This window comes from Onychomys torridus, chromosome 7 (assembly GCF_903995425.1).
Source record: "Onychomys torridus chromosome 7, mOncTor1.1, whole genome shotgun sequence".
Lineage (NCBI taxonomy): Eukaryota > Metazoa > Chordata > Mammalia > Rodentia > Cricetidae > Onychomys > Onychomys torridus.
This window is the reverse complement of record NC_050449.1, coordinates 47,748,834-47,763,210: the sequence shown is the minus strand read 5'-3', so window position 1 is coordinate 47,763,210 and position 14,377 is coordinate 47,748,834. Positions and strand designations below refer to the sequence as shown.

At 47.1% G+C, this 14,377-nt stretch overlaps 1 protein-coding gene across 1 annotated transcript in view; it reads right to left on the bottom strand.

Annotated features, from left to right (window-relative positions):
* Positions 1-14,377, bottom strand: part of Gldn (gliomedin) — a 45,251-nt gene that overhangs the window by 12,140 nt on the left and 18,734 nt on the right. Inside the window, exons 2-4 of the mRNA XM_036193427.1 lie at positions 13,452-13,503; positions 6,255-6,272; positions 5,831-5,938 (exon numbers count right to left, since the gene is read on the bottom strand). Of these exons, the coding sequence (XP_036049320.1) occupies positions 5,831-5,938; positions 6,255-6,272; positions 13,452-13,503 (178 nt within the window). The remainder of the gene's footprint in view (positions 1-5,830; positions 5,939-6,254; positions 6,273-13,451; positions 13,504-14,377) is intronic.

The window sequence follows — 14,377 nt, the reverse complement described above, 5'->3', positions numbered from 1 at the left end:
TGGCAGTTCACCTTAGCCACCCATTGGCACCACCCAACTGCCACTCACTACGTGGGCAATATCTTCTACCCTGATGCAGGTTAGGTGCGAGCTGCCAGCCCTGCACAGTGACACTGTGACATGGCATATACCTGCAGCCTCACATCATTTGTCCCATGACTCCTCACCGGCTTTGAGTTACCATTTTATCCCTGCCTAACTCCTGAGGCTCTCCTGATTTCTTCTGGGGTCGCCCACTCAAAACAGATAGCTCCACAAAGCCTATGACAGCTCCAGGCTGGGGTCGGTTTCTCTGTCTTCACATCCGGGAGTGAGGGAGGACAATTTATTTTGGGTAGTACCATCTGCCACGAACTAAGGCAAAGGAGAGGGGCCAGAGGGTGCCATATAAAACCCAATCTCAAGCCATGCATTTGGAGGAGGGCATTCTTTTTGGTTTTCAGAGAAGGCACGATAACATTAACTCCTAAGTGAGAAAAATAAGAGACGGATGAAAAGAAAGAAAACACTTGGTTCTGAGCCCAGGGGTGTCAGGCTTCACGGAGGATGTTGGTGCATGATTGACAACATCAAGTCTCTCATTCCTAACTTCAAAATCACCTCATGCAGGGAATTTCCCGAGTGTCCTTTTGGTCAGGACATCACAGAAAGGAAAATAAATTCGGCACAGAGAGACCCTACAACATGCACTCACTTGTATACGGAGGTAAGGTTGATCCCAAAGGAGTAGGAAGTAGAGCAGTGTTTGCCAAAACCTGAACAGGCTTGGGGGCACTGGAAAGGGGGTTTGATTTGTACAGAGGGAAATGGGCAGAGGAACAACTGCCATAGGAACAAAATAGGGTAATGATAGTTCATGAGTTTGGATCGGATCCCCCCCCCCCCCCCCGAGACGGGGTTTCTCTGTGTAGCTTTGTGCCTTTCCTGGAACTCATTTGGTAGCCCAGGCTGGCTTTGAACTTCCAGAGATCTGCCTGGCTCTGCCTCCTGAGTGCTGGGATTACAGGCCTAGCTGGATTGGATTCTTAGAAGTAGCTAACAGAAATGACTTTAGATATTCTCAATGCAAAGAAATTATGTAGTCTATTTGAGACAGAGTCACATGTAGTCCAGGCTGTCCTTAAACTCACTATGTGGCTGAGATTGGCTTTGAAACCCCAATTCTGCTTTCAGGAAGATGTGTGTGTGTGTGTGTGTGTGTGTGTGTGTGTGTATGTGTGCGCTAATTAATATGATAGTTGCCCTGATCTGACCATTACATCTTGTTTCAATGTATTGAAATGTCATACTATACCCCATAATATAATTACAATTATATATGTCAATTAAAAGCATATTAATAGTATATATGGTTTAAATACAGATATTATATTAAAGTGTTATAAAACATATATTACAAATAAAAAAAATTATAAATTACATAGTTTTGAATTTGGATATGACAGTGAAGGGAGGATTTCTTATTTAACTAAAACCAACTTTCTCTTCTACTTTTGGAAGAAAAATCTGGTGCTAGCCTGTTGGGAATGTGGCTCAGTTGGTAGAGTGTTTTCCTGGCATGTACCAAAGCCCTGTATTCACCCTCCAGCAAACATTAAAATTTATGCTTGGTGGTACCTCTTGTAATTCCATTTCCTAGGATGGAAGCAGGGATCAGGAGTTCAAGATCACCCTCAACTACTCAAGGAGACTGATACCAGCCTGAGCCACAGACCTTGTCTTAAGGGAATGGAAGAAGAAGTGATGCTAATACTAACACAGGATTTACCGTGTGCCCGGCCCCGACACCTCATATGCACTAATTCATCTTCCCACACAAACTGTGACATTAACAGGATCAGTATCTCCATCTTATGAAGAGGGAAACTGGAACACAGTGATCATATAACCTGCTCAAGGGCGCACACCTGGCTAATGTGGAGCCAGGGACCATACCAAGCCTTTGGGCTCCAAGTCCACTTTTGTTCTCCTTGTTTCTGAAGTTGGAAGCTGTGAAGGATGTTGATAGTTCTGGAAACACTTGGGTTAAAGTCTTAAGTTCTGCTTCATTGGATCAGTCTTCTCTGCAGCTGCTATGGTTTAGATACGAAATGTCCCCAAGAGGCTTGTGTATTGAAGCCTTGCTCCCCCTCTCCTCCGCCACCCAACTCTGCTACACACACAGATGATTGGACCACGAGGCTCTGCTGTCACTAGTACAGAATAGCATTATTGGGGTGCTGGTAGGTGGGGCTTGGCTGGGGCAAATGATCACTCAAGTCACACCTTTGACAGGCATTTTGTCCCTCACCGTTTCCTGTGTTGCTCTCTACTTCCTGGCCGCCATGAGGTGAGGAGATTTCGCTTGCCATGTCCTCTGCCATGAGGCTCTGCCTTACTTAGGTCCAGTGACACATAGCCAGCTGCCATGCATGGAAAACTCTACACTGCAGGCAGATGTCAACCTTTTCTCCTCCACACTGCACGCGCCTTAGGAATTCTGTCACAGCGGACAAAACCAGACAAACACATAAGCTTGTACTGGCTCCCACTCACCCTAGTCCTGCTTTGAAGGCCATTACCTCCTAGGCTCCTTCCTGTCTAGTTTGGGTCCCCACCAACACTCAAGGGTGGGCTCAGAACTGCAAGCCCAGGTCTTCTATTCTTTTTCCACAATTCCTTCACTGGGACCCGCCCTTTTCTTAATTCCAAGATGTTAATCACCTCTCTCTTGCTTATCCTTTCTGGTTAGTTCTCCTGCAGAAGCCGTCTTTGCCACAGGGTCCTGTTTGAGCAAAGCTCCTCCCCTGCTTAACACCTTCCCAGTATTCCCCCCCCCCAGACAGGGTATCTCTGTAGCTTTGGAGCCTCTCCTGGACTAGCTCTGTAGACCAGGCTGGCCTCGAACTCACAGAGATCCGCCTACCTCTGCCTCCCGAGTGCGCCACCACCGCCAGGCTCCCAGTATTTTTTGATCCCTTTCTAGGGGTCATTAGATGTTGCTGTCTTTCAGGGTTCTCCTCCAGGCTCCCTGCCTAAGTGATCATCCCCATACTTGCCCACAGGCTCTTGGGATGACTCTCTAGGTATGCTTTGCATCTTGAGGTTCCCTTCAACTGGACACCTACATCTCCAAGCCCCCTGAATACCTCAAGGCACCTCAGCTTAGCACATCCCGTGGTGTGCCCATGACTTCTTCCTTAGGGCTGAGTTAAGCCAGTCTGCCCATCTCGGAACCGGCAGCCCATCAGGGTCCAGGCAGGCAGGACAGTCTTTGAACCTCCTTTGTCCCCCACTCTCTCTTTTTATACCATGTCAGTGCTGCTAAAGTCACACTCCAACATTGTTCCATCTGCTATCCTTTGCCTCAGCTCCCTCCCACTCCTGAGATGGAGCCACAGTGTTCTCCAGGTAGCAACCAACATGGTATTTGGAAAGGTAGGTCTGGTCCCTGAGACCCCTCAGGGGTTCCTCACTGCTCCCTAGATACTGCCGGACTCCCCTGTGGCCCTGTGGTTCTCTTCTCCTAAGCCCTCCTTTGGCTCAGGAACAGTTGAAGAGGGCAGGCCTCAGGATCTGCTTCCTCCGGGTGACCTGGGCAAAGCCTCCCTGGCCCTCAAACACTAGCTGGCTCAGCACTGAGCAGCCATCCAGTGAGCTCTTTCCCCAGGGCCTGGTTCTTCAGATGACTTCAGTCTTTCTGTCTCCAGAACAGTCTAAGCTTGGCTTCCCATCTCTCCCAGTCACAATGCCAGCTTCACCCATCTCCTCCAGTATGACATAGTTTTGCATCATGAGTGACTTGATAAAAGGGAATTAAAAACTTTCAACCCAGGCTTGGAATCAAGGTCCTCCATCCACCCCCACTTAAGGAGAGGGTTTCTGGAGTTCCTATTACCTGCATGAAGACTAGACAGCATCAGAGAAGACATAGGTGCCCTCCCCCACCTGACTGGGGGCTGGCATGGTTATCTATCTCAGAAAAGATTATCCTTCACAATCTTTCCTCACAAGATCATGGCTGTCCCTTGGGCTCATTCAAACTCCAGATAGAATCATTATTAATGCAAGCTTATTTCTACCTCAGATCCCATCATGGTCATCACTGACAATCCTTATCTATAGGAAAAGGGGGGAGGTTCACAGGTATCTGAATGGGACTGAGCCATGACTCTCTGCATGGGAGTAATATTAATGCCTTTTTTTTTTTTTCCTGTTAGCTGTCCTGGTCAGTATGTTTCAGTGAATTTTCAGAGGGAAGAAGGAAACCCCTTTGTCTCTCCAAAGGCTAATCAGCTTCATCACTTCTGAACAAATGTCTAAGACTAGTACCTGCCACATAAGTATGCTTTCCATAAGTGAATGAAATGCTCTGTCCTTCTTGTGGTTTCATGAGGACGTGACTGCTTAATTACATGTCCTCAAGCCCAGGGCTCTGTCTCAAATCTTCCAGAAAGTACTCCCTTTCTATCTGCCTCAGATCCACTTCCCACATGGTGCTCCCCACCCAAGCCTGCCGCTGGAATATTAATTTTCTAGCCTTGATCATAAGTTCGATGTCTTCCCAGGATAAACCAAATGGCTGCACATTCTTGTTATTCTATGCCAATCAGCACCAACAGTTATAATTATTATCTTGCTCTGTAATTCCAGTTGTAATTGCTGGCCTGCTGAGGTCCCAGTTGACTGGGATGATGTGTGCCCATTGTCATCTGCATGGCTGCCCCTGGAAACACAAGCAGGTGGGCCTCCCAGGGGGCAGAGGTGCTCAACAGGGTTCTTCCTTTCTTCCAGCTCTCACTTAGAAAGCTGATGAGGACAGCAGAGGCACTGTGGTGGGGGAGCTGATTTGAAAGAAGCGCCTACTACCTCTCCTAGCCCAGGACCTATCCAGGGTTGTGGAGCTAAGAGACTTCACACAGAGGACGTGATACAGCTTCTGGCTAAGCTCTACCTTTCTTTCTCTGCCTTTTCACTAGTGGCCTTGTCCAATGTAAAAAAGCCCTCTTCTGTGTGCAAGTCCCCACCCTGCCATGTGCCCGCTTTTTTCCAAGGAGTCTTCCTCGTCCATCTCCACAGCCCCCATGATGGCGCTGAGAGATCTTCAGACCCTATCTCACCCTGGCCAGGCCTCATGACAGACCCCACCCAGCCCCACTTCTCCCTGAACACAACAGACACCTTGGCGTCTCTGGGCCTTCACTGTGCTCACACACAACAGCCCAGAGAAACTGCTTTAGAGATGGTAAGCTCTGTCAGCTTCCTTAAGAGAGGACCCTGAGCCTTAGGAAGCCAGACTGTTGTCTTCCTACTCAAGCAATGGGAACTCTTCTTCTAGTCAGGGAAATCCTCCGCAAAGGCCAGTATCAGTTCCTTGGAGGTCAACCAAACACAGGGAGCAGCTGGAAAGAAAGCCTTGACTAAGTGTGGGTGTGAGCACAGGCGGTGGTGGTGGTGGATGTGAGCACAAGGGTTGTGTGTGACCAAGGGGTGGTGGTGAGCACGGGGGTGTGTGAGCACAGGGGTGGTGTGGGGGTGGGGATGGATGGGAACACAAGGGGGGGTATGAGCACGGGGTGGGGGGGTGACGACACAGCCCGCTCCCATACATCTCCAGCTGTAGAAAGAGAGGTCAGTTCCCTAGGGAGCTGTCCTTTTTGTTGTGACATAAACATTTGGTCCAAAAAGAAGCTTCTTGGCGTCTTAACACAACAACTTCCAGGTGGGAGTCACATCAGTGCCCCAAGGAGAACAGGAAGTGCCCTGTCTCCTCGGCACTCAGCGCTTCCCATCTGAACAGGGTCACAGAGACAAGACACAAGCGAATTGTTTGGCAGAACTGCCCAGTTACCCATTTTTCCTCTCCTCCCATTGGCTCCTTTTTCGCCCTTGGGTCCCTGGAGACCAGGCTGTCCATCTGATCCATTGTGTCCTGGTAACCCACCAACTCCTGGGGGTCCTGTGGCAAAGCATAGAATAGGGACAGTTAAAGACATCTTCACTGCAGGTGACGTGATTTCCTTTAGCCAGGGAGACAGGCAGCATCTATGGCGTCTTCTACATCTTCCCGCTTTCCCCCTGAACCTGCTTCTAGGGTAAGGACAGTTGGAAGGTCTGGGGAGGGCGGCTCTCAAGTTAGGGACACAGAAAAAAATATGGACACAGGCAGGATGCTGGCTCGCTCCTCCCCTCTATCACCCCTGGTCCTTGGACCCTGAGGCTCTAGCCACCCATAGCTGCCCCTTGAGCTAGGAAAATACAAAATGGGTACTTACCTGGTGGGCCAGGTGGTCCTACAGCAGAAAAAGGAATTTAAATGATAAGTCACATGAGGTAGAAAGAAACCAGAACCACAAACTCCCACCTTCCTTAAATGTCTTAAATACCTGCTAAGGAAACAATCCCACACCATTTATTTACAGCTTATTAGGTTTCCCACAAAGGGCCTAACGAGCAACCCAGCAAAGACCCCTTGGATAATCAAGACATTTTGCTTCCATTTCAATAGACCCTTAATAATTTCTGAGCTGGTTTCATTGTCGATTCATATATCAATTATCTTAGAAGAGGTCAAATTAATTATTTTGGGACCAATGGAAAGGTGACTGCCCTGTGCAGCCCCGGAACAGGGCAGACAGGGGTCACACATGGAAGTTCTGTCATTTCAGAGCAGAAAACTGGCTATCACCAGAACACTTCCAAGAGCTTCCCCCAGCCAATTTGTCTCCTCTAGGCCACTGAGGAGTAACCCAAGCACAGGCTGGCTTTATGGACCTGTATTTTGTTGCATGAAATAGCCTGAGAAAGTCTGAGAGATCAGGTCAGGTGACAAATACCTCCTTTAGTGTGAAATGATCCAAAGACCTAAGTGGTTTGGATGAATCATTTACACACTGAGCAAATGATTTTGCTTCCAGAAATAGGCATGTCTTATTGTCAGCTAGACTGAGCACTTGGGCGAGCCAGTGAGGCTGGCACATGAGAGGACTGAATTCCCTCTGTTTCTCTAGAGCATACATAATGATCCCCAATCTGAGCCTTTGACCATTCACAAAGCAAGCATTTCTAAGCATATATCATGCACACCTGATTCCATTAAGGAATATCAATTCTGGTATCTGCTATGTTCATAGTCTATATGAGGACAGGAGACCTCTTGACATCACAGGGTAATATGAGAGCTCAGTAAAGAAATAACTCCCAGGTTACTGGGGAAGTTTCTGGGCACACTGAATTCTGGGAAGAGCTCCCGAGAAAGTGATCTTTGGACTATGGTCCCAAAGAAACATTGGGACTGAGAAATCAGCATACATGGGTCCAGACAGAAGCTAAGGTCTAGAAGTGGGAGGTATTAAGGTTCAGGATGGAAGAAACAATAAAAGAACTGGCCACACTTGTGTGGACAGAGATGCAGTTGGACAAGGCAGTGTATGGGCTGGGCAGATAGAAGTCCAAACAAGATGCACAGACTCTGGGAGGTGGTTCCTAAGCAGGGTGTGCTGTCAGGACATTGGGCTAAGGCTGAGCTTCTCTCTTCAGCTGGAGAAAAACTGAGATAGAGACAGAGACGGGGGACACAGAGAAACAGGGAGGCCACAGTGGCAGGGGGAATACGGAGAGACGTCTGAGGTGAAAGTCGGGCAAAGCTGTAGATAAATTTGACTTTAAGTTTCAGATCAAAGGCCAAACACTCACAAAGTGTTTCCGTGGAGTGGGGAAGACTCCATGTCCAGTTGGAAGGAGGAGGGGGATTTTAGATAAATGGATCCTAGAACACTGAGTAGAGTCTAGGGACACAGAATTCTTGGAAGACTAGGTGAGATTAGCTTTTAAAATGCAGTGATTTGCAGGGAAACAATACCTTTTACAATAGCCCCAGAAAGTTTTGAGGGGGTAACTCTAACCAAGCAAGTGAAAGACTTGTATAATAAAAACTTTAAGAAATTGAAGAAGAGACCAGAAGATGGAAATGTCTCCCGTGCTCATGGATTGGTTAATGTCATGAAAATGGTCATCTCACCAAAGGCAATCTACAGATATAATGCAATCCCCTTCAAAGTCTCAACACAATTCTTCATAGAAACTGGTAGGACAATTTTCAGCTTCATATGGACACACACACACACACACACACACACACACACACACACACACACACACAGGATAGCTAAAAGAATCCTGAATTGTAGAAGAACTGCTGGAGGGATCAGCATACCTCATTTCAAGTTGTACTGCAGAGCTATAGTAATAAAAACAGCATGGTAATAGCATAAAAACACATCAATCCATGAAACTGAATTGAAGACCTAGGCTTAAACCCACATGCCTATGGACACCTGATTTTTGACAAAGAAGCCAGAAATAAACATTGGAAAAAAGACAGTCTCTCAACAAATGGTGCTGGTCAGACTGGATGACTGTGTGTAGAAGAATACAAATAGATCCATTTCTATCACCCTGCACAAAACTCATCTCCAAATGGATCAAGGACCTCAACATAAGGCTAGATACACTGCATCTGATAGAAGAGAAAGTGGGGAAGAGTTTTGAACTCGTTGGCACAGGAAAAGACTTTCTGGACAGGACACCCACTGAGCACAGGCACTAAGAACAATAATTAATAAATGAGACCTCATGAAACTGAAAAGCTTCTGTATTGGCAAAGTACACCATCATTTGGACAACGCAGCAGGCTACAGGGAGAACCCAGAAGATGAAACACAAAGGGCTGAGAAATACTTAAAGAAATGTTCAGCGTCCTTAGTCATCATGAAAATACAAATCAAACTACTTTGAGGTTTCATCTTATACCTGTCAGAATGGCCAAGATCAATTAATAAAACAAATGACAGCTCATGCTGGTGAAGATTCATAGAAACTTGTACAGCCACCGTGGAAATCAGTGTGGAGAGTCCTCAGGAAACTGGGATAGATCTACCTCAAGATCTACCACTCCTTCACTGATAGCCAAAGGACTCTACATCGTACTGTACAGACACTTGCTCAACTAGGAGAAAACCAAATTATGTTCTGTTAAAGGACCACAGCAATAAAATGACTCCTAACAACATTCTGCTGTATCCATAGATCGCTGTCTTGCTTGGCCGTCATCATAGATACTTCCTCCTGCAGTAGACGGAACTAATACAGAGACCCACACATGAACAGTGTGCGGGGAGTCAGAGACCTAGGAATACTCGGTCATAGCAGGACGTCTCCATCAACCCTCTTCCCTAGCGGCTCAGGGAACTATGTGAACAAGGAGATAGAAAGAACAGAAGAGCCAGAGGGGTTGTTTGACTCCAAGAAAACAGTGTCTTCCAGACACAACAGGACTGATGCACATATGAACTCACAGAGACTGTGGCAGCATGCACAGGCCTGCGCTGGTACCAGGCTAGATAAGATACCAGTGCTGAGGGTGTGAGGTGGACACAGGCTCCTACCCCTAACCAAGAACCTATCTCCAACTGACAGGGGATTTCACAAGAGAAATTAGTTTTCTCTGATGGACTGCCATTGGGTATATAAATCATACTTAATGGCAGGCCCCATGCCCAAGAGTAGAAGGCTATCAAAATGAAATCAGTGGCATGTTTTGGAGATTTTTTTGTTGGTGGTGTTTATGTCATGTAGTTTTGTTTGGGCATTAAAAATAAATCTTGCCAGGCGGTGGTGGCGCACGCCTTTAATCCCAGCACTCGGGAGGCAGAGACAGGCCGATCTCTGTGAGTTCGAGGCCAGCCTGATCTATATAGAAGTTCCAGGACAGTCAGGGATACAGAGAGACTCTGTTTAAAAAAAAAAGAAGAAGAGAAAAGATTTATTTTCAATTATAAAAGTATGCAATGATTTGTTGAAAAGGCTTGAGTCTCTCAGTATTGTGACTTTACCAGTGTGTGTGTGTGTGTGTGTGTGTGTGTGTGTGCGCGCGCGCGCGCGCACACCAACAGGGAACATGGGGCAGAAGATGTCAGCAATCAGCTTCTCTACAGGATGGAGCCAAGCAGAGCATGGGATAATGGGAGGAGACTCTGTAAGCTGAATGTCAAATGGGCGTCGGCAGCTTCCAGGAGAACCCGACAATCATGTCGGGGTGAGCTTTAGTGAGGATTCCTGGCGCTGTGTGTTTAGGATTGTTAGCTCTTCATAGTCTTCTAATGGAGCACTTCTATTACAGTTCCCCGAGCCCCACTGACACCTTGGCTGCAGTTCTGTTTGAATCCAGAGACTGGCCCACCATGCTTCTTAAAATCAAACGTCTGGGTGCCACTTGGAGAGCCTGATTCATTCTGACTTGAGAGTGAGGCCCAGACCCTGCACTTTTTTTCACCAAGCATTCCTGGTGAATGGCATGCACATACTCATAGCTCCCCTAATGTGTGGTGACAGTTCCCTAGAAAAATAATTAGTCATCATCAGCACATCCTTCAAAGGGTCCCTGGAGGGTGGTGCTTCTGTTAGGAACAACAGCACATCTAGCTCGGCCTCCAGGACCTCAGAGGTATCCTGGCACCCTCTTCTTGAGGGCCTATGCTGAGATGTCAGAGGTTCGAGGTAGCAACAGCATGGTGCTCTGGGTTCCTAGGAGGGTCATCCAAGATTCACTGGGCTTTGTGAGGTGAAAACTTCTGGTGTGTTGTTAACTCATTGAGGTTTTCCTGTCTGTTAACCAAGGAATGATCTATCCTGTATTGGCAAATGGATACCTCTCGCTGTGTAATGATTTGGCACATGCCACACTGGTGCTATTTCTCAAGTGGGTTTCTATTAGCAGACACAGAAGAATCCTAATGCAGGCAAGAAATACAGGCTTTACAGTTATGGGGAAGTAATAATAATAATAATAATAATAATAATAATAATAATAATAATGAAGTATAGCCTCGGGATTTGGCACTGGTCAAGGATAACACTACAGGCTGCTGAACTACCTGGCTTTGTCCACAATGGCCATTTCAAATCAAGGGGAAGAGAACTGTCCCTGATTGTCTGTAACTCCCCTCCAGAGATCTCCCTGTTCACCTGACCTGAGGCACCCAAAAGCATAGCATGACCATAGAGGAAGGCCCCACACTTTCCAAGGCTGGGGTCTGCTGTTTTAGAGGGAAGACAACTCCACAGACCTGAGGAAACGTGGGGGGAGTCTGCAGCTCTGGCTTTCTCTCCTCTCCAGCAAGGACTCCCTGGTTACAGCTTTTCTATCTGTGGAGTTACTCCTCAGCTTCCATATACTTTTAAAAACCTTTCTTAGAAAGATGAACCTACCGTAAAACTAGGCCTTTCTCCAGGGCCCAAGACCATCTCTGCCTAGATCACTCTCCTGCCCAGAATCCATGCTAGTCTGTGGACCGAGGCTCTCTGCCTACTGCCAAAGTTGTCCAGTTCAGTCCTGGGTCCTGTTCACCCTTCAGTCCCCACCCCCACCAGAGACGGGATGGTCCATCCCAAAGCTTGCTTTAGCAACTTCACGCTTTTCGTACTTAAGTTTTTAATTGAAGAGCTTCTGTGTGAAAGGAGACCCAATTTCAAGCTGACATGAAGGAAGAAAGTGTTGGCTTGCGAAAGCGTGCTCTGAGGTGAGAAAGAATTACCTACTCAAGCCGGTTCCGCCATCCCGCTCCCTTCTAAGTGGTCTCAATAGCTCCATCCTGCATTCACTGTGAGCCTGACTCTCCATAAGAATCAGAAAGAGGCTTTTTCTGTGCCTCTCAACAGGCTTTTGTACCTGTCACCCCTCCATCTGAGCATTTCTGTAGCCTTCATTCCCGTCGCACAGGGGAGCTCTGAAGAGGGACCTCCACAGACGGAAGGAAGGCACTTACACCGCTAGAGTTTCAGGACAAAGGACTGGGCTTACTGAAGAGATTTCATTTTCTGTGAGGGCAGAACGCCACTTATGCAATTCAATTAGCATTTCTCAAGAAGCCACAGGATTAGAGCTGGCCTCTCTGAGGCCCAAACAAGGGAATGAGAAATAGCCTTGGATCGAGGTCCCACCTTTTATATACTCACTCACGGAAGCCACAAGTTCATCCTTTTGACAAACTAACTTCTGAGTGGAGAGAGAAACTGAGGCAAATGCTGTAGAAATTGGCCAGGTTCCTGCCATCCTGGTGTTGATTGTACCCTCCACACCCTGTGAGGTGCCAACTATTCCCATCAGCACCTAGAGACAGCAACCCCAGAGTCCTAGCAATAAACCTCAGCCTAAGTTCACAACATCATTTAGAGTCCACGGTGGTGTCTGTTCACTCCATTTGTTCTGTTTTAATGGAAACATAATTTCCTTTCTCCCCAGAATGCTACCCTTCTCTGGAGAGGCAGGGAACAGACTATCTAGAGCAAGGCTCTCTCTATAGACAGGTCAGAGTGTCCTTTGGCTTAGGGGACACTGAGGGTGACTGCTTTGAACCTGGTTCTTCTTTGCCCTTCCTGTCATGGGGCCTGCCATTAAGGTGAGAGGTGGCTTCTGTCAGGCTCACATACAGAAAACCGCACCACTACTGGGCATGTGTGCATCTGTAACCCCAGTACCCTAGAGGCTGGGAAAGGAAGATTGTCACATGTTTGAGGCTAGACTGGTCTACACAGTAAGATCCTATCTTAAAAACAAACAAACTCAACCAAGCCCCCAGATCCCCCCCCCAAAAAAAACCCAAAACAAACACACATACACCCTTCCATCAGCCATTCCTGGACCCAAGATTTGATACATCTCCTGGCTAGTTCTTTTCCATGTGTCCTGAGCCATTAAGAAATGGGGATAAGGCATACGGTCAGCCTCTAAGCCTACCTAGCACATGGAATGTAGCCAAGAAATGCTTCAAACAGCGGCTCAGCCAACAGTGTGCCTGCTGTGAAGCCTGGCACCCTGAGTTTGATCCTCAGAACCTACGTAAAGGTGGAAGGAGAAAGCCAACTCCGTACAGTTGGCCTCTGACCACCAGCCCGCACGTCACGGCATGCACACACCCCTCCTCCACATCATACGCAGACACAATGAGGAAAAACAGAAGAACAGAACTTCACGACTGCCCCCCAAATTTGCCCAGAGCTGTCCGCTCATGCTGCACATCTGGCATAGAGACTTAATTACATCTGACGCAGCATGGCACATCTCACGGAAGAGAACTCTGTTGTGTAGAGAGATGTTCTTTCCACCTCTTCATTTTCCTCTTTAAAACTCATGTGAATGAAGAAAACATCCTTGGCCCTAGTTTAGGGTCACACACATTTCTAATTACTCAAGTCCCAGTTATTTTCCATGGCCACATTTCTGTGACAATACCAGAAAATAACACTGTCATAATCATATTACAATTGGTTTTATTCCCATTAAAAACATCTGTTAAAGAAAGAGGCTGCATTTTTGTAACACAGTACCCTTAGGTGTGCTCTCTGCCCCTGGGTCTTTGGCTAGCCCCTGGTGTTGGCTGCACTCAGCTCCCTGGTGAGCAGCACAGACCTACCTGTAAGGCAGATGCCCTTGGTGCTGTTACACAGGTCTACCATCACTCGGATCTGAGGAGACACAAGGTGATCATTAGCAAACAGTAGGCAGAGCGCTTGGAAGATGTCTTCCATTCAGAGAAGCAGAAAGCAGCTCGGAAAACCCACCACGTGAATTCAGGCCAATATCCACAGGTCTGAGGAAAACAATTAATTAAGGAACGCTGGGAGTGGAGAACTAGTCTTCTCTAGGGAAGAGCGTACCAACTGGTTAGCCAGTTCCAAAGGCACAGCCCTAAAAGCATGCATGCAAGTAAAGGTATACAGACTGAGCAGGTGTGCTTATGTATTTAAGAATATATATGCAGGGGCTGGAGAGATGGCTCAGCGGTGAAGAGCACTGGCTGCTCTTCCAGAGGACCCAGGTTCAATTCCCAGCACCCACATGGCAGCTCAAAACTCTCTATAACTCCTGTTCCAGGGGATCTGACTCCCTCACACAGATATACATGCAGACAAAACACCAATGTACAAAAACATTCTAATAAATAAATTATTTTTAAAAAATTATATGTGTGTGTGTGTGTGTGTGTGTGTGTGTGTGTGTGTGTGTGTAATGACAATTGATGAAAAGAAAAACCATGAATTTGAAAGAGAGCAAGGAGGGGTTGATGGGAGGCTTAGAGTGAGGAAATGGAAGGCAGAAATCATGTAATTATATTATAAGGTCAAGAACAAACAAATGAAAAAACAAACAAAACCGTAGAGCAGGCATGGTGGTACAGGCTGTCAATCCCAGCTATTCCAGAAGCTGAGTAAGAGGATGACAAATTCATGGCTTTGTTTGGGCTATAGAGTGAGTTCAAGGCCAGTGTGGTCAACATATGGAGACCCTGTATCTAAAGTTAGAGTGATAGGGATACAGCCCAGTGGTACAGTACTTGCC